Source organism: Oenanthe melanoleuca, chromosome 8 (genome assembly GCF_029582105.1).
Source record: "Oenanthe melanoleuca isolate GR-GAL-2019-014 chromosome 8, OMel1.0, whole genome shotgun sequence".
Classification (NCBI taxonomy): Eukaryota; Metazoa; Chordata; class Aves; order Passeriformes; family Muscicapidae; genus Oenanthe; species Oenanthe melanoleuca.
The window spans coordinates 6,977,086-6,999,424 of record NC_079342.1 but is presented as its reverse complement, the minus strand read 5'-3'; the positions used below and the strand labels follow the sequence as shown (position 1 = coordinate 6,999,424).

At 37.1% G+C, this 22,339-nt stretch overlaps 1 protein-coding gene across 1 annotated transcript; it reads left to right on the top strand.

Annotated features, from left to right (window-relative positions):
* The first annotated feature begins 22 nt into the window (after positions 1–22).
* STXBP3 (syntaxin binding protein 3) lies at positions 23–21,892 on the top strand. The gene is made up of 19 exons (XM_056498201.1): positions 23–104; positions 2,561–2,610; positions 3,345–3,426; positions 4,828–4,904; positions 5,542–5,620; positions 7,692–7,792; positions 9,639–9,793; positions 10,670–10,760; positions 11,688–11,812; positions 13,266–13,370; positions 13,866–13,923; positions 14,138–14,203; positions 14,611–14,691; positions 15,310–15,448; positions 16,023–16,129; positions 16,605–16,703; positions 17,574–17,659; positions 19,277–19,425; positions 21,757–21,892. Exons 1-19 carry the CDS (start codon positions 62–64, stop codon positions 21,846–21,848), a joined length of 1,785 nt encoding a protein of 594 aa, XP_056354176.1. The 5' UTR covers positions 23–61; the 3' UTR covers positions 21,849–21,892.
* The last annotated feature ends 447 nt before the right edge of the window (positions 21,893–22,339 follow it).

Sequence of the window (22,339 nt, the reverse complement as noted above, 5' to 3'; positions counted from 1 at the left end):
TCCGCCGCCGCCCCTGAAGAGGGAGGGGAAGGCAGCACTGCCAGGCGGGGCTGGCAGCAAGATGGCGCCGGCGGTGCGGGGGCTGAAGAGCTTCGTGTGGCAGAGTGAGTGACTTTGGGGCTCCTTCCCGGCCCTGAGAGGGAGCGCCCTGGGGCCGGCCGGGAGCCTCCGCCGCTGAGGCGCCGGCTCCGCGCAGCCCCGTGTGAGGGGTCGAGGGTGCCCGCCCCGGTGGGGTCCGGGACCGGGGCCGCTTTCGCCCGGCCGCAGCCGCGCTGCGGGTCGGAGCTGAGGCGGCTAAGCGGGGCAGGGGTTGGGGTCGGGCCGGGCGGCTCTGTGGGCAGCCGGAGTCCGGGAGGCCGTGGGTGGCGGCTTCTGCCGGCTCTTACAGGTGGTGACTGGGCGCGCTGGTGGGAGGTGACTGCCGCCGGTGTCCGCAGAAGCAGCGCTGCAAAGAGACGCTTGTGCCTTTTTCCGAGATAAGGGTGAGCTCTGCAGGCTACACCCAGCCTGACGGGCTCTTGAAGAGCCTAAACTTACACTAGGTCTTCGAGCACTTCTGTTACCTCCGCGTTGCTTTCGGAGAGTCTGGCCCCAAAAGGGACTCTCAGCTCTCTCTCACGGAGCGGCGCTTCCCACTTCATGTTTGGCTTCACGGTTTTCCGTAGAAAAAGCTGAAGGTGTTCCAGGTAGTCTGACAAATGAACTCAGATTCTTATCTCCTTGTGTTGGAGCAGGTTCTCCTGGTGTTTGTTACAGAAAATGAAGTTGTAGCTGCTCCCTTCCTTGCTGGTGTGGAAAGCCTTATAGTATTTCAGGTAGTGTGAGACCTTTGGGGAAAAGGCATTAGCAGCCACCTCATCCCCAGCTTAATTGTACTGAGGTGACTCCATGAGCTGCTCAGCCAGCCTGGCGACTGTCACTGAAATGGCAAGGTCCTGCTGCCGTCTTGTTTTCATGTTTCTCCTCTGCTTCCACCTGAAAGCTGTTTGTGTCACTAGAAGTGAAGAGCAGACTGTCCCTCTGGAGCTCAACTGCTGGCACCTGTACCCTGCCTGATGAATTAGAGACCTTTGTTTAAAACCTAACCTTTGGAAATCCCCACTTTTGCTGCTTTGTTTGTCCTGCTGTCTTGCTCTGTTATTTGTGCCTATGACTGTAGAGCTTATGTTTTATCCTGAGATATTTTATAGAAGACTTGGACCATAAAAGGGAATAACTTGATCAAAGCATAAGTGTATTATTAAGGGCCATAAAGACTTTTCAAAATGGTGTTTCCAGTGTAAGGAACAAAGATTAGAATGACAGTGAAGGAGTGTGAATAATAAAACATTTATATTGCAAGTTAAGAGGAACTTATGAAATGAATGCTTTGTTAGTCAGCTGGTTCCTCTTGTCTTTCCAAGACTACAACAACAATGAAAATTGATGAACTAAGTTTTAGACATTGTCTGGCACTTTTAAAATGGGTAATTGAAGGCCATAGACTGCTGCTTCCTAATGTTTCAGCAAACATTTAAATTGGAGCTTTTTATTAGGACTGATTTATCTGGAAATAGTAATGCTGATGCTTTATGTAGCAGCTTGTGTCAATGTGTGTCTTGTTCCTGCTCTGTAAATAAGCATGGAAGTTATACCTGTGGTGTGTGGAATTGAAGCAGAAGTGTGTGGAAAAATTAATTCACAAAAGTTTGTTAGTTAAGCTCACAGTTATGAGGACAGAGCTACCTGTATTTAGGAGTCAGTAGTTCTGTGGATAAAATAATGAAATACAGAGAGCTGCTATATGTAGTTGATCTCTAAATGAAGTCCTTTCCACAAGGAATTCTCTTTTAACTTTTTTTTTTTTTTTTTCCACAACTTTAAATTGTTTTGTAGACATGTGTAGTAAGTTCTAGCCTAACCACAGATAGCTATATTAGTTTTTGTAAACGATTCAGCATTTCTGCAATTCTGTTTTTTGTAGCACTTGCTTAACAGTCCTTTCTTCAGGAAGTGTGTTATAAACGGGTCATTCATTTGGCCAAGGTGTGGTTTGCTTTATTTTTTTTCCCACACAGGGAATTGACAGCCTGCTGTTCTGTCAGGGTTGTGTATAGTTTTTCCTTGATTGTGACGTAAAGGTAGAAGAAAAAAAGCCTTTGTAAACTAATTTAATGTATTCAGAGGAGAATGCAGTTGTATGTTCTGGTGCATTTTATAGGCAAATATTGTAGAAAAAATAATATTTGAGAGTTTGGACAAGGTTGTTGGGCACTCAGTTTATTAAAAGGAATTTGTGTAATGCTAAAGACGAACTAATCTACAAGAGTGTTCTCAGTAAATATGAATGTTAATAAAATTTTTACATGGTTAAAAATTTATTATTATACCTGTGTACAGACCTAGAAAAAGGCAGGGACAGTTTGTGGTGAAGAATTCTTTTCAAGTATTTCTAAGTATGGGTTTTTTTAAAATTTTTCTTTTTAGGGCTCTGTACATATGAGTCTAAATGGATGAATTATTTTTTTCTTTCTTAGTAGCAATTTGATTCCTCTAACTCGTAAACTGTTTCTTCTTACAGGGCTGAAATCAGCAGTGTTTGATGACTTTTGCAAAGAGGAAGAATGGAAGGTACAACTTTGTTAAAAATTTTCTAAGAATTCTGTCTTCACTTGAACAAGAAATCTGTATCGCTGAGTAGAGAAAACATACATAAAATTAACGACTGGCATTTTCTCTTAAAATTGTTTTCTATCCAAGTAATAGATCTTACTTTTGTTAACTCAGATCTCTGTGTAATATTTACTGAAAAGCCTAGAGACTAGTACAGGAAGAACAAGTTAGTAGTCTCTTTTTTAAATTAGTTTTGAAGAAAAAGTGTAAACTGCTTGTGTTTATCTTCACTTTCCTTTTGAAAGACTTGTTCTTTATGAATTTTAAAAATTACACTGCCCTGCAGTACATATGGAGCAGGATTCAGCAGTATGATACCTGTTAGAACTGCTTAAGCTATAAAACAGGTTTAAAATAAATACAGATATATTTGATCAGTCCATGGGGTAAATTAGCAGGAATTCAAAAGACTTGTGTCCAAATGAAACTTTCCAGTACTTTTTAGTATGAGTAAGGGGAACAAAGCATGTATTTAAGATTGAGCTCATCTTTGGAAATCCTGTACATTAGGAGCTGCTTCCTGAGATTAGTTTCCTCTGCAATGTTGGTGTATGCAGGTAATGAAAAAAACAGAGTAATAAAATAGTTTTAGCTTCAATCTTTTATGGCAAGTTGTTGAGGAAATGACATGGGTTTAATATAGCTGAGTAATTTATCTAAATTCTTGTGTGTTTTTTTTAAAATATGTTTAGGTAATGCTTTTGGATGATTACACTACTAAATTACTGTCACTGTGCTGCAAAATGACTGATCTACTGGCAGAGGGTGTCACAGGTAAGCATAATTCTTATTAATACACCAATGGCAATATCCTGGTAAGAAAAAAGGAAAGACTGAAATTGATGAAATTGTTATTACCCTTGCAAGAAAGGGTCTTTATCTGGTTTATGAAGACAAGTAGTTATGGGATATTAAAAGAGTAGACTTTCAGGCATCTACAGTAATTAGTCAACTGTGATTTTTTTTTTTTTTTTTTTTTTTAAATGAAAAAAAAAAAAAAAAAAATTTTCTGCCTGAAAGCTAAAATCCCCCTTTGAAATATATTTTCTAAAGATTACTCTAAGGGTATTTTTTGTTTGATTGGGTTTTTTTGGTGTTTTTTGTACTTTTTTTTTTTTTTTTTTTTTGGTTGGTTGTTGTGGTTTTTGGTTTGGGGTTTTTGATGGGGTTTTTTTGGAAGGTGGAAATGGGTGTTTGTTTGCTGATGCCTATTTTTGCAATTAAAATAAATTTCCAAAATGTAAATGTATTCGTTTAAATTAGCTTTAGGTCTGGATTTTCAGAAATGCTTGTGTAAGGGGGCATTGTTTAGACTTGGCTATTTATTCCACAGTACTATTCTTATTCCAGGTTTTCAGCACAACATGATTATTCTGGAAATACAATAGTAGAGCTGTATCAATTTTGCTTTTTGGTGCGTGTTTTAAATCATAAGTGCTACTTACCCTTTGTGAGAAACTTTTGGTGAGCATATTTTCCTTTCCTTATCAAGAAGAAACCTTTTATTTTTAGTGAGCACACTGCTGAAAGGAACCTGTCTTTCCACATCCAGATGTCTGACATTACTTACCTCCTTTGTTCCTCCCCCACAAGATTTATGAGCCACAAGAATCTCTCTGCATTCTCAAGCTGTATGACTTCATTGAACAGAATAAAACAAGAGTGAAGCTGATTTGCTGAAATTGTCTTAATTTGTGCCTGCAATTATGTTGAAACAGACTAATTGCCCAGGAAATAGGCAAACAAAGGACAGAAGAGGCTGTAGTCCAAAATGATGCCCTGCATAGTTTCTCTCTTCCTCTCCTTCAGTGTGCTGGAAAAAGAACTATTTTGCCAAGAGAGTTCCTATCCTTCCAAGAGGGCCCCATAGCTGGAGTATGTTTGCATTGCCATTCTGTTGTAGAACTGTAGAATTCCTAGGAAAAATTTAGTCCTACAACTTGAGGTGTCACTAGACCAAGAGTTAAGAAAGCCTTGTGATAACCTTCTGTATATGAAATAACAAAAAAATAAATAAAGGCTCTTGGCAGAAACTACATCCTTCCCTCTAATGTTGTGGACAACTTCATTGCTGTTACTTTATTTTATCAACTCTATATTAAAATACGTGCAGTGTTTTCCTTAAAGATGCATAATGTTTCTCATTTTAAAAATTTAATATTTCTTACTTTATAGTGGTGGAGAATGTGTATAAAACCCGTGAGCCTGTGCCACACATGAAGGCAATATATTTAATAACTCCCACCAAAAAGGTTAGTATTTTAAAGTGTTGCAAGATCTTTCAGACTGAAAAAGCCAACCTTATTTTAGAATGTTTATTTACTGTGTACAGCTGTGCAGTACTTATCTTCTGCGTTGTCTGTGATACTCTGTGTGATGCCTAATTTCCCAAGATGAAAAATGTAGTGCCACCATGGAGTATGTTGCAAATGTGTTCCTTGTGGTCAACGTAGGCACTGTATTGATGCTTAGCAATTGTAACCTCACTGAAAGAAATGTTGTATCACCTGATGATGCAATACACTGGAAAATAGAATTCAAAGTAGTGGCTCTAATAAGACATTACTGTTACTTCCTAAAAATTCTTGAGAGAGTAAATCTCAGTGCTGTTACAACTGGGAAATGATGCAAATACTGTGATGTATGTGCTTCCTGAAATGAGTTTGGTGCATAACTGACCATCTGTAATGGCTTGTTATTCTTCATCTGAAGTTAAAAATCTTAAACTTCAGTGTTTTCTTATATGTTGAATTGCAGTATTCCTAAGTGGGGCTTGGTAACAGCACAGGAGGAGAGGAGAGAGAAGCTTTGTCTGATACGTGTAGAAAGGCAAAACACTGGCATGATGTTGTTTGTATTTTTTTTTCTTGTTTTTCTTACCCCTGTAAGTCTGTAGATGGACTGATTGATGACTTCATCACTAAATCATCTAGCAGATACAAAGCAGCATACGTGTATTTCACTGACTGTAAGTAAGCTTTTGGGTTGTAGTTTGGTAACTTTATATGGGTAAATAAGTAAGCTGCTCACTTCTCTTGTCTGGAGTTGAGTAAATGGAAAGTTTAGGCCCTGCTTGTTGCAAGAAGGTTTGAGACTCAAGTCAATAACCATATATCTGGGTTGCCAGGCTGTAGTCACCGTGTTATGTGGCAATAGTAATTTCTTTCACAGTTAACAAGCAGTCTTGATTGTTCTCCACCTCTGCTTTTATTTTAGGTGATGTAGTTTTATTTTTAATATTCCAGTCTTCTCCTATAGTGGAGTGTGGAGGAAGACAATTCAAGTCAAACTGTATCTCTGCATAAACAAAATAGTACTAAAAATGTAACTGCATGAGGATTTGTCAAGTTATTTATGGGTCTGGGTCTTCAAAGAGACTGGAGCTGTTGTTGGTTGCTGTAAAGTTGTTTATTGCAGAAGCACATCAGTCTCGAAGGCAAAGAGTTCAGAATATTAAAGTCCATGCTAAAGCTTTTTGGCACAGAGTCCTGAGTAGAAGCATCAGCTCCCTGGCTTTTCTTCTTCTGGATGGTGATGATGGTGGTGGTCTCTCACCCCAATACAGGGGTTTTATTTGTAAATTATCCAACGAGCTAAAAACACAAGCCTGAACATTCTTTCTAGACCTATTAGAATCTTAATTTTAGAGTACGGAAGTAATGTCATAATTTACTCATATAGCTCTATTTATTCATGTAAATTATTCTATCTGTTCTATCTAAAAAATGTAAGCAATGTTCTTGCTATGTTTTCGTTATATCTGGTGCTAAGTTTCTGAACTTTTAACTAGGCTTTAGGCTGCTTGAACTTTAACTAGACTTTAGGGCTTTTTACTCTCAAGGCACTTACAGTATATTCTTACTTAACACTAACACTTGCATTTCTATTTCATATTTAGGTGGCTTAATAATATTCCTACTTACTTAAAACTAAAACTTACACTTTATGTCTATGTGGTTTAATATATTTCAATTTCTCTACAGGCTTTAATTCAATCCCTGCATTCTTTTCTCTGTCTGAGGGACTCAGGCTTCTATTTGACACACTCCAACAAGGACTTTCTGCAAGAGCCTTGTTAGTAATTGGTTGCTTCAGGTAGTTCTTTCAGACCTGTGAGCCAGCTTTTTCCCTTTCCTGAAAGAAGGGGCCCTAGTTAGCCCTTGTGTGCATGCCATGAATTGCTTTGCAGAGACAATTATTAGGAATGGGGTTAATGTGACTGCACATGCCCCTGCAGTCAGTCAGTGTGACTAAAATGATGTGTAAAGAGGGGAAAACAAAAACCCCAAATGTGCTGCTGAAGGCAGACACTGAGGCCTGCCTGTCTTTGTGGACAGTGCATATCTGCTACTGGATGTTCTCAAAGCAATACTAAATTACTATCCAAATTCTTGGTTTCTTGCTTAATTTCGTACTGAAGCAGCAGGAACACTACTGCTATCTTGCTGTATGCTCCTTGGTTTCAACTGGGCAAGCTTTCAGTTGAATACTTGCCAAAACTTTTCCTGTTGAGAGGAATAGCTTCTGAGTTAGAGAAATAACTCTGTCACTTCCCAGTCTGTGTAGTATTTGTGTCATCCATGTATTCCATAAATTCAGTTTATACACTGGAATCTAATGTAGCCTAGAAGTGTGGTGAAACACTTTAGAGATCTATAATTAAATTCTGTATTTCTGTGTTTTGCTCTTAGATATGTACACAAGCATTCTTTTTTGTAGCTTGGGAAATGTTTTTTTCTCTCCTACGTGATAAGAAATAGCAGAAACGTTTGCTTTGATAAAATCAACATCCTTCACAGTTTCAGACTGCTAATGAATGTTCAGCCTTTTGCTTGCAAAAAGCCAGTATAAATTGAGCAGTGGTATTATTGATTATATGATGTATTTCACTTTAGGAAGAGTAGGCAAAATAGAGTAGGTATTTTATGGTTAATTTGGTCTTAATTTAGAATTGTCTCCTCTGAATACTGTATGCTAATGAGCTAACAGCTGGAATAGTGCAAATTATTTATACTTAGAGTCTCTTTTTCCCCCCCTAGTTTGTCCTGACAGCCTCTTCAATAAAATTAAGGCTTCATGTGCAAAATCAATAAAGAAATGCAAGGAGATCAACATTTCCTTCTTCCCTTATGAGTCCCAGGTAAGTTTAATTCTTAACCTTAACAGTATCCTGGGGGATTATTTTCAAGTGCTGGTGACCTTTTAGAAAACAATGAAATGGAATGCAACTTTTGACTGACAAACTCTATGTGAGATATTTCCACTTGGAAATTTCCAGTGCTTGCACATTTCCAGTACTTGCTTATGCTTTTCAGATGAAAACAAACATTCTTGTACTCAAAGGTTTTTACTCTTTGCAAGATTTGGTGTCACTTGCAATAGGGAGGTTTAAGAAGGAATTTGTTCCCTAAGATCAGACAAGTATTCTGGTTGGTCTTTAGTAAGAGTTTGTTACTGCTGATACTGATGTTTTACTGTGATAGGTGGTTGCATAGAAATAGGAGTAAGTAGAACTTGGTGAAAGTCAGGAAACGAAAACAAATGGACTGAGAGAACTGAAGGAGAGTGGAACAAAAACTACTGCAACTTGACAGTCTTTTCAGTGAGAGGAGAACATGGAAATTAAAGATCTGTACTACCAATGGAGACCAATGGGTGTTTTCTGTATGCAGCCACACAGTGATTGTTGTGTTTAGAAATAATTAATTTCTCATGCCCTTCATCAGACAAAGAAGGCTGAAATACACACTGATACTCACTAAGATGGTGAAGCCTCCAAGCTCTGCCCAGTTCTAGGGGCTGGAGAACTAACCAGAACTAACCATGAATGTTTCCCATGTCAAACATTATCAACATTTCAAGGGTGACAGCTCTCATGTATACAAAGTGACAAGTGAATATAGGAGGGATTGCTGCTAGCCCTGTCTCACTGTGGTGCAGTTTCCTGGTTTGAAGACGCACTCCTTTTAATTATGAAGAGTTCTTTATTATTTTGGTTGAGAGTCCATCAGGGGATAATGAGTATGGTGGCTTATTTGTTTGCTTTTCAGTGAGATTGATGTTTACAAATTTTGTTTCAAGCTAGTTTTTGGAACCCTGACAAAGCTGTTCTTCTGTACTAAATAAAGCCTATGAAAATGTTGTGGTCCTGGTTCTCTGGAGGACTCACCATGAAAGCAGAAATCAGGGCTACTTTTCTGAGTTGAAAATAAGCAGCACTCCTCTTGTTTTTACTGTAGTTTTGTATTCCCAGTATCTGGGGTTGTGAGAGCCTTTTGAATCCTCAGCAGAGGAACGGTGTTAACTGGTCTGCCTGCTTTCTGGGATGCTAAGAGTAAATAATCAGGCTGAGCTCTGGGCAAAGTCCAGGTCATTATCTACTTGAGTGAAGCAAACCCCTTATCTGGATGGATGTTCTTCTTTGGCTCTGTAGTTACAGAGTCCATCTGAAGCTAGAGCAAATCCATTTACTAACAATGGCATTCCCATGTTTGCATTCCATTTACAAAACTGTTGAAAAAGCCTTTCATCTCTGGTACTAAGCTGCTTTATTAAAAATTTAATTAATTTAAAGAATTTCAGCTATTAAAGGTAAATTCTTCGTATTAAAAGCAGATAGAATATGTAAAAATTTTATTTTAAACCAATTTCACCTTGATACCTTCTGTGCTCATTCTGGTATTGCATTGTATGGTTCTGTACAAGACAGTGGTGGGTGTTTAGGTCCTTCCTTCTGTCCATCCTTCCTTCTGACCTGTAAGTAGTTTGAAAAATAGAAGTAGAGTAATAGGGAAAAAGTTGAGAAAAAGAAGATGAGCTCAGCAGGGATAGAGAAATGATGTGTGGGTTTGTTTGTTTTTTTTTCCTAAAGTGTCCTATGTATGACTTTTTCTTGCAGCATATAGTTTCAAATTAGCAAACTTTTTACCAGGTGTTTTGGCAATCTGCAAGTTAGGCCCTTTTTTTCTTACTTGTGCTTTACGTAGGTATTTACTCTCAACATCCCAGATGCATTCTACCGCTGCTACAGTCCCACTCTGGAAAGAACAAAGGATAAAGATGCTGTACTGCAAGTCATGGCTGAACAAATTGTTACCTTATGTGCCACACTAGATGAGAATCCAGGAGTACGATATAAAAGGTGGAGTGAAATTAGTGTTTCCTAGTAATTGCTTTCACTTCTTGGGCTTAACACATTATTTGGTTGCAGCTCAAGGCTGCAGCATAGTTACATTTTTTTTTTTTTCCTTTTCCTTATGGTTGTGGATTAATTGTTTTTAATCCACAAGTCTAAAATATGGAATGATAGGAATTTGCGAAGTGTAGGTAGAGCAGTGTTTTTCTGTGTGTGTAATAGTACCTGCATACACTGTCTTGTTCTGAATGGTTTGTTTCATGTCTGGTCAGTAGGGTGACACTGATATGCTGCATTCTCGTATGCATAATCCTGTAACAGAACTGCTGCTGTTCGGTCATTTGCAGCTCTGCTTGGCACCAAGGAATTCAGAAATTGCTGTGGCACATGGGATCAGGATTTCTTGTAGTAGAGATATTGAGAAGAATGCCTCTTTTGAGCTTTGAAAGGGATTTACTATCTTTGAAGTCAAAGTAGGCTTCTGAAATAGCATTCAAGGACTGCATTCTATGGTGTAATGTGAAGTGGTGTCTTATTCTAACAATTCTAACAAATAATTGCTTGACTTTTTTTTTTTTTTTCCTGTTCTTTCTCTTTTTTCTTTCCTGTTTTCAGCTTCTCAGTGAAACTTTAGGTGCTGGGCCATGTGCCAGCTAATACCAGTCTTTTGCCTGAAGCTGTTTTTGCTGGGTGAAATACCTGAAGCATTCAAAGAGTGAAATCATAATGGACAAGTAAAAATATATTGGAAATACTTAGAATGAAGTTCAGAAACTCAGGACAGCAAAGGATCAATCTAGGGAGTTTTCAGTTTTAAAGTAGCATTTTAGTGTTCTGATGAAGAAATGCAAGTTATTTTTGCATGCTTCCTTTTTTTCACAGTGGACCATCTGACAGAGCCAGCAAACTTGCCCAGCTTGTTGAAAAATCTCTTGAAAACTACTACAAAACAGATGAGAAAAGCCAAATAAAGGTAAAAAGTGAACTAAAATGTTTGAGGTTTTTTTTCTTTGTAAGTTTGGGGGAAAAGAAATCTTTGGAATATTCTTCAATGATCGAGTTTTACAAATATAGATCTTATTTAATAATAAAGGCAACTAGTTGCCATTAAATTGTTTTTGTGCATGAAAGCCATGTAGAGATAGTAACTGTTGGAGTAAAGCTGTATTTGTGTGATCAAACTGATTTTATTTGAAAAATTAGCCTTGTGATGATGTAGGGTGATGCTACAAACCTGATGACCAATAAAGATAAATGTTATTTTAATATCACCTTTCATAAGGCCATGTATAGAAGAGGCTTCCTGCGGAATCAAAATGTTTTCCCTGAAGGGTGTTATTGTCCACAAAGATACAGCTGTTCACATAAATAGTGGTTTTGATATGTCACTACAAATAAGGCCTGATTAGAGCAGCTGCTTGAACACAAAACCATGGAGTAAACCATTTTGACTTTATCACTTTATCACTTTACTACAGAAATAAATGTACCTATTGCTACTGCCACTTTATGAAATCCCAAAATGAAACTTTTGGTTGAATATTTGGAGGTCTTTTTCTGTATTACAGCACTATCTGATCTGCAATACAAACGGTGAAGTTATGTATTAAATCTCTGGGCAGCCTTTTTTGGGGTTTGTTTGTTTTTCTTTTACATTTTTTGTTCACTAGATGATTAAAATTCAAATTTGAGTGTATTGCAGTGGACTAAGAGCATTGTCTTAAAAGTACTAATTTTAAACCATTGCATATAATTAAAATGTTCAAACACTTGGACGATAGTGCAGTGTTTTTCAGTTATTTTTCTAAAAATATCTGCAGTGCTGTGACATAATGCAAATAGATTTAACATGCATTAACTTTGTACTGTATGTCTTTGTGTTTGTTTGATGGCTTTCTAGGCTAAAACCCACTCCCAACTAATAATAATTGATCGTGGCTTTGACCCAGTGTCAACTGTGCTCCATGAGCTCACCTTCCAGGCAATGGCTTATGATCTGCTACCCATTGAAAATGATACTTACAAGCAAGTACTTAAAAAAAACCCCCCAAACTCTAAATAGCTTATTCTTGATTATAAAATCCCTGAAAATTGTTTAGCTCAATTGCACCATGGCAATATTAGCTGCTTATATTGCATAATGGTTGCTTCCCTTATTGTTAGTCTTTCCTCTTGGATTTGTAGCTTCATCTTTTTCTTGACTTCCTCCCTTAGCTGAGATTAGGTAGGACCTAATTGGCATTTTTGCTAAGTTTTGAGTCCACAAATTGCATTTAAGAACTATGAACCTTGTATTACTCTTGAAGTAAAGCCTTGGAAGTGCACATTGAGATTCTCTAGATTTTCTTTCATATTCTCAACTTTTTTGGCATAACAAGACAAGCAATACCACTAACTCAATACTGAGAAAAAGCTAGGTTATTTCTCAGGAATGCTCACTTTTATAGTTCTAATCATGTAATTTGTGTAGTTATTTAAATTTAAATGTTTTATTGTAAATACACACTTAAATCAGTCATGTTCAGTTTATAAACACTATTTGGAGTAGTGTAATGTTAATTTGCAGAAGTTATGTGCTTTACTGTCTGATTGTTCTGGCAACCAAGATTTTGGTAGGGCTTTTCTTTCTGATGACTCACTACAGCAAAAGTGACCTGATAGCCTCATTGTTTAGCCAAGCAAAGAGGAAAGTATATCTTCAGTCAGAAGCAGTGAGTGAAGATTTTAATAGAAAGTGTAGAGTTGTGTGAATCTGGGTTTGGTTGCTGATTGTGAAGATGTAGCAGAGTATATTTTTGAGGTAGCCATGATCTGACTTTCATTATTAATCCTGTAAATTTTTTCCATTCTTTTGCTTTCTGGCGGTCTGCACTATGTGAGTTTCTGTAAATGTGAAAATATTGTGGCATGATTACTGTCTTGTTTTAAGTTTATTGCTGTTTATAGTCATGTAATAGCTGCTCTGTAATGCTGTGCAGCATTTCCTTTTATATGTGAAGTGCTTTGTTCTGCTTAGCTTTTTGTTGGTGAACGGGTCTTCATTTTCCTTTAGTTATAAAGCCTTACAGTATACAGAGAAGGCTGCACTTAGCAATTACAGTGTGTATTATTACTTTGTGCAGTTTGCATTTGAAACCAAAGGAAAGGTGACTTTGAAAACTGAAGAGAAATTGAAGTGCATGTAAATGTGTGTTTAAAACTCTAGTTACTGTTGGTTTAAAAGAATGTCCAGAAGCTATGGCCCTAAAGAATCTTTCTAAAATTAATTTGCTGCATCTATGTTAGAATATGTAATCTGTAAAATCCTTCTGTAGATTATATTTTGTCAGGTAATAGCTTGGCTTATAAATTAAAACCTTTGTCTATTACTGCTGTTACCATTTATGTTGATTAAACTGTTACAAACAGTACTGTAATAAGTGATGAGAATTGGGGGAAACCCAAAGCCCAAATAATTGTCTGAATTTTCTCTTGGAAGATACAAAACAGAAGGCTCTGGTGGGAAGGAAAAGGAGGCAATTTTGGAGGAAGATGATGACCTGTGGGTGAAGATGCGGCACAAGCATATTGCAGATGTGATAGAGTATGTGAATAAATAATAAAGCCAGCTGCTTGGTTTCTTGGAGAGGGAGGGTTTTGAGCTGTTCAGTGGGAGTACAGGCAGTAATGAACATGGTTTGCAATACAGATTGGATTCGGTTAAGTGATCAATGCCAGGAAGAAATTGTGCTTCAAAAATATGGTGTGTACCCAGCTATGCAGTTATACTAATGCTACTTGCAGTTCTTGAGGTAAATGGAAATCAAATAATTTCCTGGCAAGTATTTTCAAATACTTTAAATCTGAAGGGATTATTTTGCACACAGTACTATCTAGCTGCTGCATCAAATGATGTTATGAAGATATTGCAAATAGGATGTTTAATATTTATTTTTAGAAAATCGCTCTCTTCTCTGAAGATAGGCCTGTATTTCAGGGTTTTGCTTTCATTCAGAAGTTCTTGTTGCATAGTTCTTTTTAAGAAAAAATTTAAGAACTCATGTGCTGTTACCTTTCATTATTTTCATCTTTTCATCAGGGAATTACCAAAACTTTTGAAAGATGCTTCATCAAAAACAAAAGCAGCAGAAGGAAAAGTAAGTTGTTTAAGTTGAAGTATTGTTTTTCCTGGTAATTTAGTTATTTTCAGCTGATCAGATCTGTGTAACTTGTAGATCTACTTAAGAAATTAAGACTTTTCTTAACTGGAATTTTCAGAGGTTGTGGGAGAAGCAAGGCTGCAACAGGAAGGAAAAGAAGTGTGTCATTTATTGGGGGAACAGATTTTTAGCTTGTGTCATTTCTTTGCAGTTATCCATATCTGCTCTGTCCCAGTTGATGAAGAAGATGCCACTCTATCGTAAAGAGATCAGTAAGGTAAGGGGTCTTTTGTAATCGCAACTTCACAGTAAATAATTCTGTGCACTTTAGCTTTGTTTGTTTGAAGACTAATTTTAGTCTGTCATTTTCCTGTAGTGTGCTATATACCTGTTCTCCAAATTAGTGTTTTTACCTACTGTAAAATTTAGAGAGGAAAACTTGTGTTTCATTTTACTATGTAAAAGAATAAAATAATTTGTGTGCTTTGAGGATTGAAGATATAACAGTTTAATGTTTTAAAAGGTATTGTGGGGTCAGTCTTTAAGTGAAGGGGAAAACACAGAAAATGCATGATGGTACTGAAGGATTGACTCTTGTAACCAGTAAAATGATGGATATGCTAGAAAAAAATTGAAGTTATGGCTGCTTGTGATTCTTTTCTTTTTTTATTCTTTGTCTTACAGCAAGTTGTTCATCTTAACATAGCAGAAGATTGCATGAGCAAGTTCAAATCTAACATAGAAAGGCTCTGTAAAACTGAACAGGTATGTTTAAAAATGCCACAAACCAAACAGGGACTTTGCAAGTATCACTTTTTTGTTTGCAGGAATAGAAGCTGGTTGTAACTGACTAAACTACTATGTCTCTTACCTTTATTTTGTCATCAGTTTTAGAGGTGGTAGTATTAAAACTAAGTGTAATATACAAGGCTCTTAACATCCCAATAAGGAGGTGTTCCTGAGAGTTTTGGGGTTTTTATTTTTGGTCTTGAAATCTGGCTAGTTTGTTTAAGGATCACCTTTGTTTTCATGGCTCAAAATTCCTATGAGGTTGCTTTAATATGTTGTGCAGAGGGAAGCCCTTTTTAAATGTCTGGGAAAAGCACCTTTTAGGGCGAGGCATTACACTGTGACTATTATTTACATTTCTAAGAATTCTAGATATCAGTTTTAAATGTTTAAGAGTGTTATGTAGTGTTATTATAATGATGTAACTATTGAAATAAATGTCAGACTTGTCATACTGAGTTTAAATTGATGCAGCTTGATTCCTGAAACTTGTGGTTTCATAAAAATGCCCATCAAAACACACAGAACAATGTTGATTTAAATTACTTTAATGATTTTAACCATGGTGTCTGTTTCTATTTTTAATTAATTTAGGACTTGGCTCTTGGAACTGATGCAGAAGGTCAAAAAGTAAAAGACTCTATGAGGGTCCTCCTTCCAGTTCTGCTCAACAAAAGTCATGACAGCTATGACAAAATCAGAGCTATTCTCCTGTATATCTTTAGCACAAATGGTATGACGAGTTGCCCTGTATTTTTTTTCCTCAGTGCTGTGAGCTTTGAACTCAAGTTTTAGGATAGTACAGTGGTTTTAGTTAATCTAAGTCTCTGTGTTGGAGTTGATAGCTGGGTTAGAAAGAAATCCTATACATCCTCTGTATCTTCTCTCAGATTAGTAGCAGTGATACTACTGGTGAAGAGTTAAGAGGTGTAATTCAAGTCTAGATTCATATAGTGTTTTAATATCATTCTTATTCTTGCATGTGTGCAATAGTTTGTTCTTATTTTCATATGGTGTTGAAGCTGTTGAAGGGGGAGCTCCATGTTTGTTGCAGCTTGAAAATAAGTCAGTGGGGAAAAATGTGTTGTTGTGGAGAAGGTAAAACTGGCAGAATGCTGGTCTGAGGAATCTGCAACAATATTGAGTTTTGGTCTCAAGAATGGACCATTAAATAAAATTTTATCTAAAATGTTAAACTTAGACTAGTCATACAGAACAAACAAAAATGTTCTAGACTAAATAATAGAATGTGTGAGACAAAACCCACAGTCATTTGGTAATTGTTGTCTGTTTTCCATATATTGAAGGCACTACGCAGGAGAACTTGGACAAGCTGATCCAGAACGTACACATAGAAAGTGATAGTGATATGATAAGAAATTGGAAATACCTTGATGTTCCTGTTATCTCTTCAGTAAGAATGTATTCATTTATTTTGTAATTTCCTATTGTCCAAGGACCTACAGCTCTTTCAGCAACTCTTACTGATATTTTCCAGATTTGGGTTTGGAAGCAGATAATTGCTGAGAATTCTTTTTTTTTTTTTTTTTTTTTTTTTTTAATGTGTTTAAGTGGTAAATCCTTTTAAAATTATTAATGTTAGTTAATGAATGTTAGTTTTCAGTAAGATACGCATAATATTCCCTCTGCAATTATCAGATAAAGACTTGAGCTAGTTGGTTTTAGAAACTGCCAACTTACTCCGTTCCTTGTCTCTGAACTTAGTATTTCTAGTGTGTCCTGAATTCTAGAGGTATTAGTTATTGCTCTTTATCATTATTATTTCTTGAAAATCTCATACTTATCCCCCCTTCTTCTGCTACTGACTGCTATAAGTTTCAAAAATCCAAACACTAAATAATAGAACCATATTTTAAAAATCTTTTCAGTTTGTTGCTCAGCAGCATAAATATGCAAGAAGGGACCGTTCTAAAGAAGAAACCTTTCAGCTTTCTAGATGGACTCCTGTTATCAAAGATGTTATGGAGGTAAATTTCACCAACTAATTAATTCACGGGTGCAGTGCAGATATTTACTGGAGTGAGCTGTTATACCAATCTTTTGAATTCCATGGGATTTTGGGTTAATTTTGTTAAATACATCTAGTGGGCGAAGTGATCACTTCTAGTCAGTCTCTAATACATTGGACTGCTGTTAGTAATATTCCTTTTTAGAGGTAATTTTAAATGTGAAGCAGATGAAAGTGAAAGCATGAAGTCTTTTAGAACAACTTGTCCTGGGACTGGTAGTGTTTGGTATAATTTGAAGATCTGTATCTTCTTGGTTTTAACTCCAATGGGTCTTTAAATTGCAATTTCAATTTAAACTGTATTGTGGTAGAGCCTGGATGGTATTACTTGCCGGATGTGTGTTTCATTGTTCTTAAACCTCTTCCTAAGCATCAGTCAGTGACTGATGTCACGCAGGATAGTGAGTTTACTGGAGTGTTACTCTGATCCAGTGCTGTCATTCATAGATTCTTGGTGACTTTCACATGTTTTCAGGGGACTCTGACTTCTCTCATACATTGCCATATAGAAATTAAATACATCAGGGTTATTACAGATGAAAAGCTTCTAGTGAAATCTGAACTGTTAAATCAGTAACATGTTTATTTAAAAAAGCACGTGTACTCATAATTCCTTGTGATACGCAAAACACTTATAATACATTTTAGCTTTATGTGGTCTAGCGTTTTGTTATATAGGAGTGTTATTCATGAGATGCTACTTGTAATTATTTGTTGGCTGCATGTGTTGGCATGAAATTCCAGTTAGGCATCCTTTCTGAAAGCTGAAACTTGGTGGGGTTTGAGGTCTGTATGGATTTTTAATGTGTGTCTTTATTTTGCACTTCAGGATGCTATAGAAAACAAATTAGATTCAAAAGACTGGCCTTATTGTTCTCGATGTCCTCCCACCTGGAATGGTTCAGGAGCAGTAAGGTAAATGGTTTAATTTCCTGAAATATAATTTACCCAGATCTCAGTATTTTTGTCATTTACATTCTAAGGCCTTACAGAAGTGTACTTACTGAACAGTGAAATAATACATTCAAGGTTATGTTAATGTACCAAGCCTAAATATTTATTTCATCTAAAACATACTCAGCTTGATTGTTATTTTAATAATTCTTAGTAACATACAGCTTCTTTATTTGCAGTATCTCCCTTTTGCTTCAAGGTTAGAAATAACATTTCGTATTCCCAGAATGAGAAGTTTAAACCATTGAGCTTATTAGTGGGAAGTAGTTTCAGGAATGAATGTTCAGTACTGTGACTTAGGTAAAAAGAATGTTTTACTTCTGGAAGTTATCTCTGCTGTGTTAGTGGTGGTGACATTATTGGGGTTAATGACCTCAGGAATTAATTTAATCTTCTGTAGGCTCTCTCATTAGGAAATATGGGCCTGTTAGGCATTTGACCCCTGTTGTCAGAGAGTGGTTTAGACAAGTCCAGGACAGCTGGGAGATCTTGAAATGAAGTTGCTGCTAATGAATATCAAATGTGTACTTGCATATTTTATGATTTGTTGCTGAGAGGTGATTTTTGGAAATTTTTTTTTAGCTTACCTGTACTCTTCTTTCTTTCTCTTCTTAATTCCGCTAGCTCTTGAACCAAATGACCAATTTGAGAGCTTTATCACTTTTTTTAGTTATTTAAATGGTGAAACAAATGAATAAAGACTCCCAAGAGTGTTTCTATCATAGGAATGCTCACTAAGTGTGTTCCTCTCTCAGGAATGCTCACTAATCAGATGCTGGAATTCAGGGAGTGAAACAGTCAACATATCCTTAATGTGGAGGACACACTTGAATTGGAATTTGTAACTTACTAAATAAAAAAAAAAAGTAGAGACACACAGTCTTAGGAAAATATGTTTTCTACATCCACTTCTAGTTAAACTGTTGATGATGTATCCTTCTGTTCCTGGATATGCACTAGGATGGTCAGTGCAAGGGAACACTAGAGCAAGTCCCTGTACACTGGAACTTGATCTCTGTCTTACAGGCTGGTGAAACGTGGGAATCTTGAAGGCACTCTAGCAGAGAGGTCAGGACTGCAGATGACTTTACCTGAGTCTGCAATTACTACACTTGTATTAGACTTCTAAGAGCTTCAGGCTGCTTTTGTTTTTCCTAGATATCTGAATATGATTTGATAACAGAAAAATACTTTTTTTAGAGATTCTGTTCATGTTCAGAGATTGAAAAGCCTAAGACTCCAGCTTTTTCAAATGAACTTCTCATGAAAAATGCCACTGGAATTGGCATGCAGAGTTAAGCTGCTTGGCAGGAGTCCTTGGCATGTTAGCTGTGTGTGCAGCAAGGTTTTTGTTTTGTATTTATTTTCACCCTGGTAATACCTAAACAGTTTGAGTAATGTGATAATTAAAAAAATTTAATAAAAACAAGTTACCAATTTATCAAAATACTTTTGCTGAAATTATAATCAAGCCACGAACTGCGTGACAGAAATTGCTACTGCTTGTTGACTGTATAATTTTAACCAAAAATGAATCAGGCAATCTGTGTAAGTGTCACTGTGTGAAATGTTGTGCAGTGCACGGCAGAAGCCCAGAGCGAGCTGCAGAGAGGAGCGGAGGAGCAGTGCCAGGCTGATTGTGTTTGTGATCGGGGGAGTCACCTACTCGGAGATGCGCAGCGCCTACGAGGTTTCCGAGGCCTACAAGTCCTGTGAGGTTGTTATTGGTAAGCTGGGAAAGGGTGGGGGGTGTGCTGTACTACACATGGTTCTGGAAAATGTAGGAATCACATTGCTTATGTTCCCTCTGTTGGTTCACCACACTAATACTAATAGTATATTTCTTAAAACTATGCACTTAAAAGCATCTTTTCAGGTTATCTCAACTGTTTGGAGGGATTTTTTTGCCACAAGATGTTAAGGACAAAACAGTTATGCTCTACAGAAAAATTGTGTCAGAGTGTATAGCAAACAGGATTTCAAGAGACCTCCATTTCTTTGCATTACAGTTTCCTGACAAACTTCTGCATCTGCCTGTGCATTGCCTTCAGTGGCACTTAATACTCTCATTTCTTTTGGAAGTAGGAAAGCTGACAGACTAGTGCAAAATTGCTCACTTTGGAAGGAAGATAAGTATTAAAAAACCCCAACAATCCTAATCAAAATTCCACCCCAAAAAAACTAAGCAAATTGCTGGATCCCAGAAACCTGGGATTTTTGAGCTTTCTGTGCTGTCTGGCACTGACTCTCTGCAGAACACTACTTTTGACCAAAACCTTGGAGAAGGCTTCCAAATTTGAGTGATGGAGTTAACGTCATGGCTGTGTAGTTAAAATAGAAGTATGTGATTTCACATACACAGAAAGGAAGCAACACCCAAAATGCTCCATCTTGTCCCATACCTATTACTATATTATAAAAGCCTCAAATTTGAAACCCTTCACCATGTGAAATCGCACCCTTTAACTCCATCACTTGGTGGGTCAGCGCCAGACAACACAGAAAGCTCAAAAATCCCAGGTTTCTAGGGTCCAACACAAATAAACCCCAAACCACTTTTTCAGTGTAGCTCAGATGACTTTGCAACATTTTCTAGTTTCTGTTGTGGCTACTTGAGAGGCTTTGCATAAGCCATGCAATGATTAACTGCTTGGGTCCTGAAAACTCCTCTGCTTAATATTTGGCAGTTGGCAGCTGGTGTAGTAATTTCTCAGCACTTCTGAGGTAGTAAATGATTGTTCCATCAGCTGCTGTGCTTCAAATGAATTTTAAATAGCATTACAGGAAATAATTAAGTGTTAAAACGTGTGTGTATATATACATAATATATAGGAACAATCCATACCACAGACCTGTGTCCATCTGCAGAGCCAGCTGATAGCTGCATGCAGGGTCATCTAAAGCATTCTAAATTGCTTGAGAGGTCTACATCTGGCATTTCAATTTAGTCTTGAGATTCAAACTGAATCTATCATGATTTTTTTTTCAAATAAATATATGGGTGTTTACTCAAATGAATGCTCTTCCTAAAACAATGCCAACTTTGCTTCTGAGATCTAGAGTCTATTACCTCAAAATATTCCAGGGTATTGTAGGTGTGTTTGTGTGTGGTTGGTTTTGGTTTATTTTTTGTTTGCTGGTTTCATTGGTGGTGGTTGAGGTAGGTTGAATGCTGGTTCTAGTTCTGAGTAGTAATGCAAAGACCAGGACAACAAGAATGTAGTTTAACCAGATTATTTCTTCATCTGAGAGTTGTTTACAATACCATATTTAGTGTAGGTGACTCTTTCACTTGAATATCGAGCACTCACCACAGCGTGTTGTAGTTTTGTTTGTAATCCTGATTTCTGAGGGAAGGTGATAGTTTACAAATTTCCACATGGATTAGTGGAAGATTAACATTTGGCTGTGTTCCTGCCAGGAATGTTAGCCTGCACAGCCCCAGCAGTGTTAGCCCATTCAGAATGACACTACTTGTTGCTTTCAGAACTGCAGGGTGACCCCTCATGGCAGAAGTTATAATCACTCTCTGCGAGAAGAAGAGAGGTAGAGGAATAATAAGGATTTTCTTTGCTGCTCAAGACTTGAATTTTGTTATTTCAAGGAAATGTGAGTCAGTAAAAGCCAATTTTCTGTAATTGGTATTTCTGTGGAACACTACTGTATGTGATAATCTTGAATCCAGATAGTTTCCTGATTCTAGGGTAAAGCCTCTCATTAACTCATCCATTCACAGAATGGCAGGTTTCTTGCGGGCTGGGACAGTTGCTCAGGCTCAGTCCTGCCTTTCAAATAGGGCAGAGCAGGACTTGAAACTTGGCTTCAAAGTACAAGCCCTGATCTGGATGTCCTGATCTGGAGTGTGGGAAGAGGGACATTGATTCTGGCAATGGTGACACTTACATGGTGGTGCTTTATATGAAAACACTTTGACATGTTGCACTTGTCAGTTTTCCAGGTGCAGTAAAAAACAGTGGCATGTAAATGATGTTTTTAACAGGCAATGTCTGAAAGTCACAATTTGAGTGATACAGTTCATACTTCTGTTCTTTTGTCAGGTTCTACTCATATTTTGACACCTAGAAGACTGCTGGAGGAAGTGAAGAACCTTAGTAAACCCAAGGATATGGTCTGCATTAAGGATGAATAGATATGGTGATATTTATGATGCATTAAAACCACACACAATATGTACATATTCTAATGGAACTGACTTTTTCAAATACTGCACTTCAATACTACCTGGTTCCTAATGGGAGGTCATGTTATAACTTAAATTTGCTGCTTTTGGGGGAGTAAAAGGCAGAGAGATGAAAAGATAAACACATGTGTTTCTTATGTTTTGTTTAGTATTACAGTGCAAGTGCTTATTCAAAAGGGCGTGTTTGTTCCTAACTAATTATGCTAAAAATTATTGTAATGATATATAAACTGGAATTGTCTTTGAGAACTGTGAAAGCTTTCTATAATAGAATTTCTTTCTAAAAATGACTGACTTAAGAAAGGGTTTAGGCACTTGAGTAAGGACTTCAAGAGAAAATTTGTAAATACAGGTTTATGGTAAAAATGTTTCATGTAAGTTCAGTGTCTTAAAGTGTAATGTTTTCTGTAAAAATAACTCGCTGAAAATTCTTTAAGTAT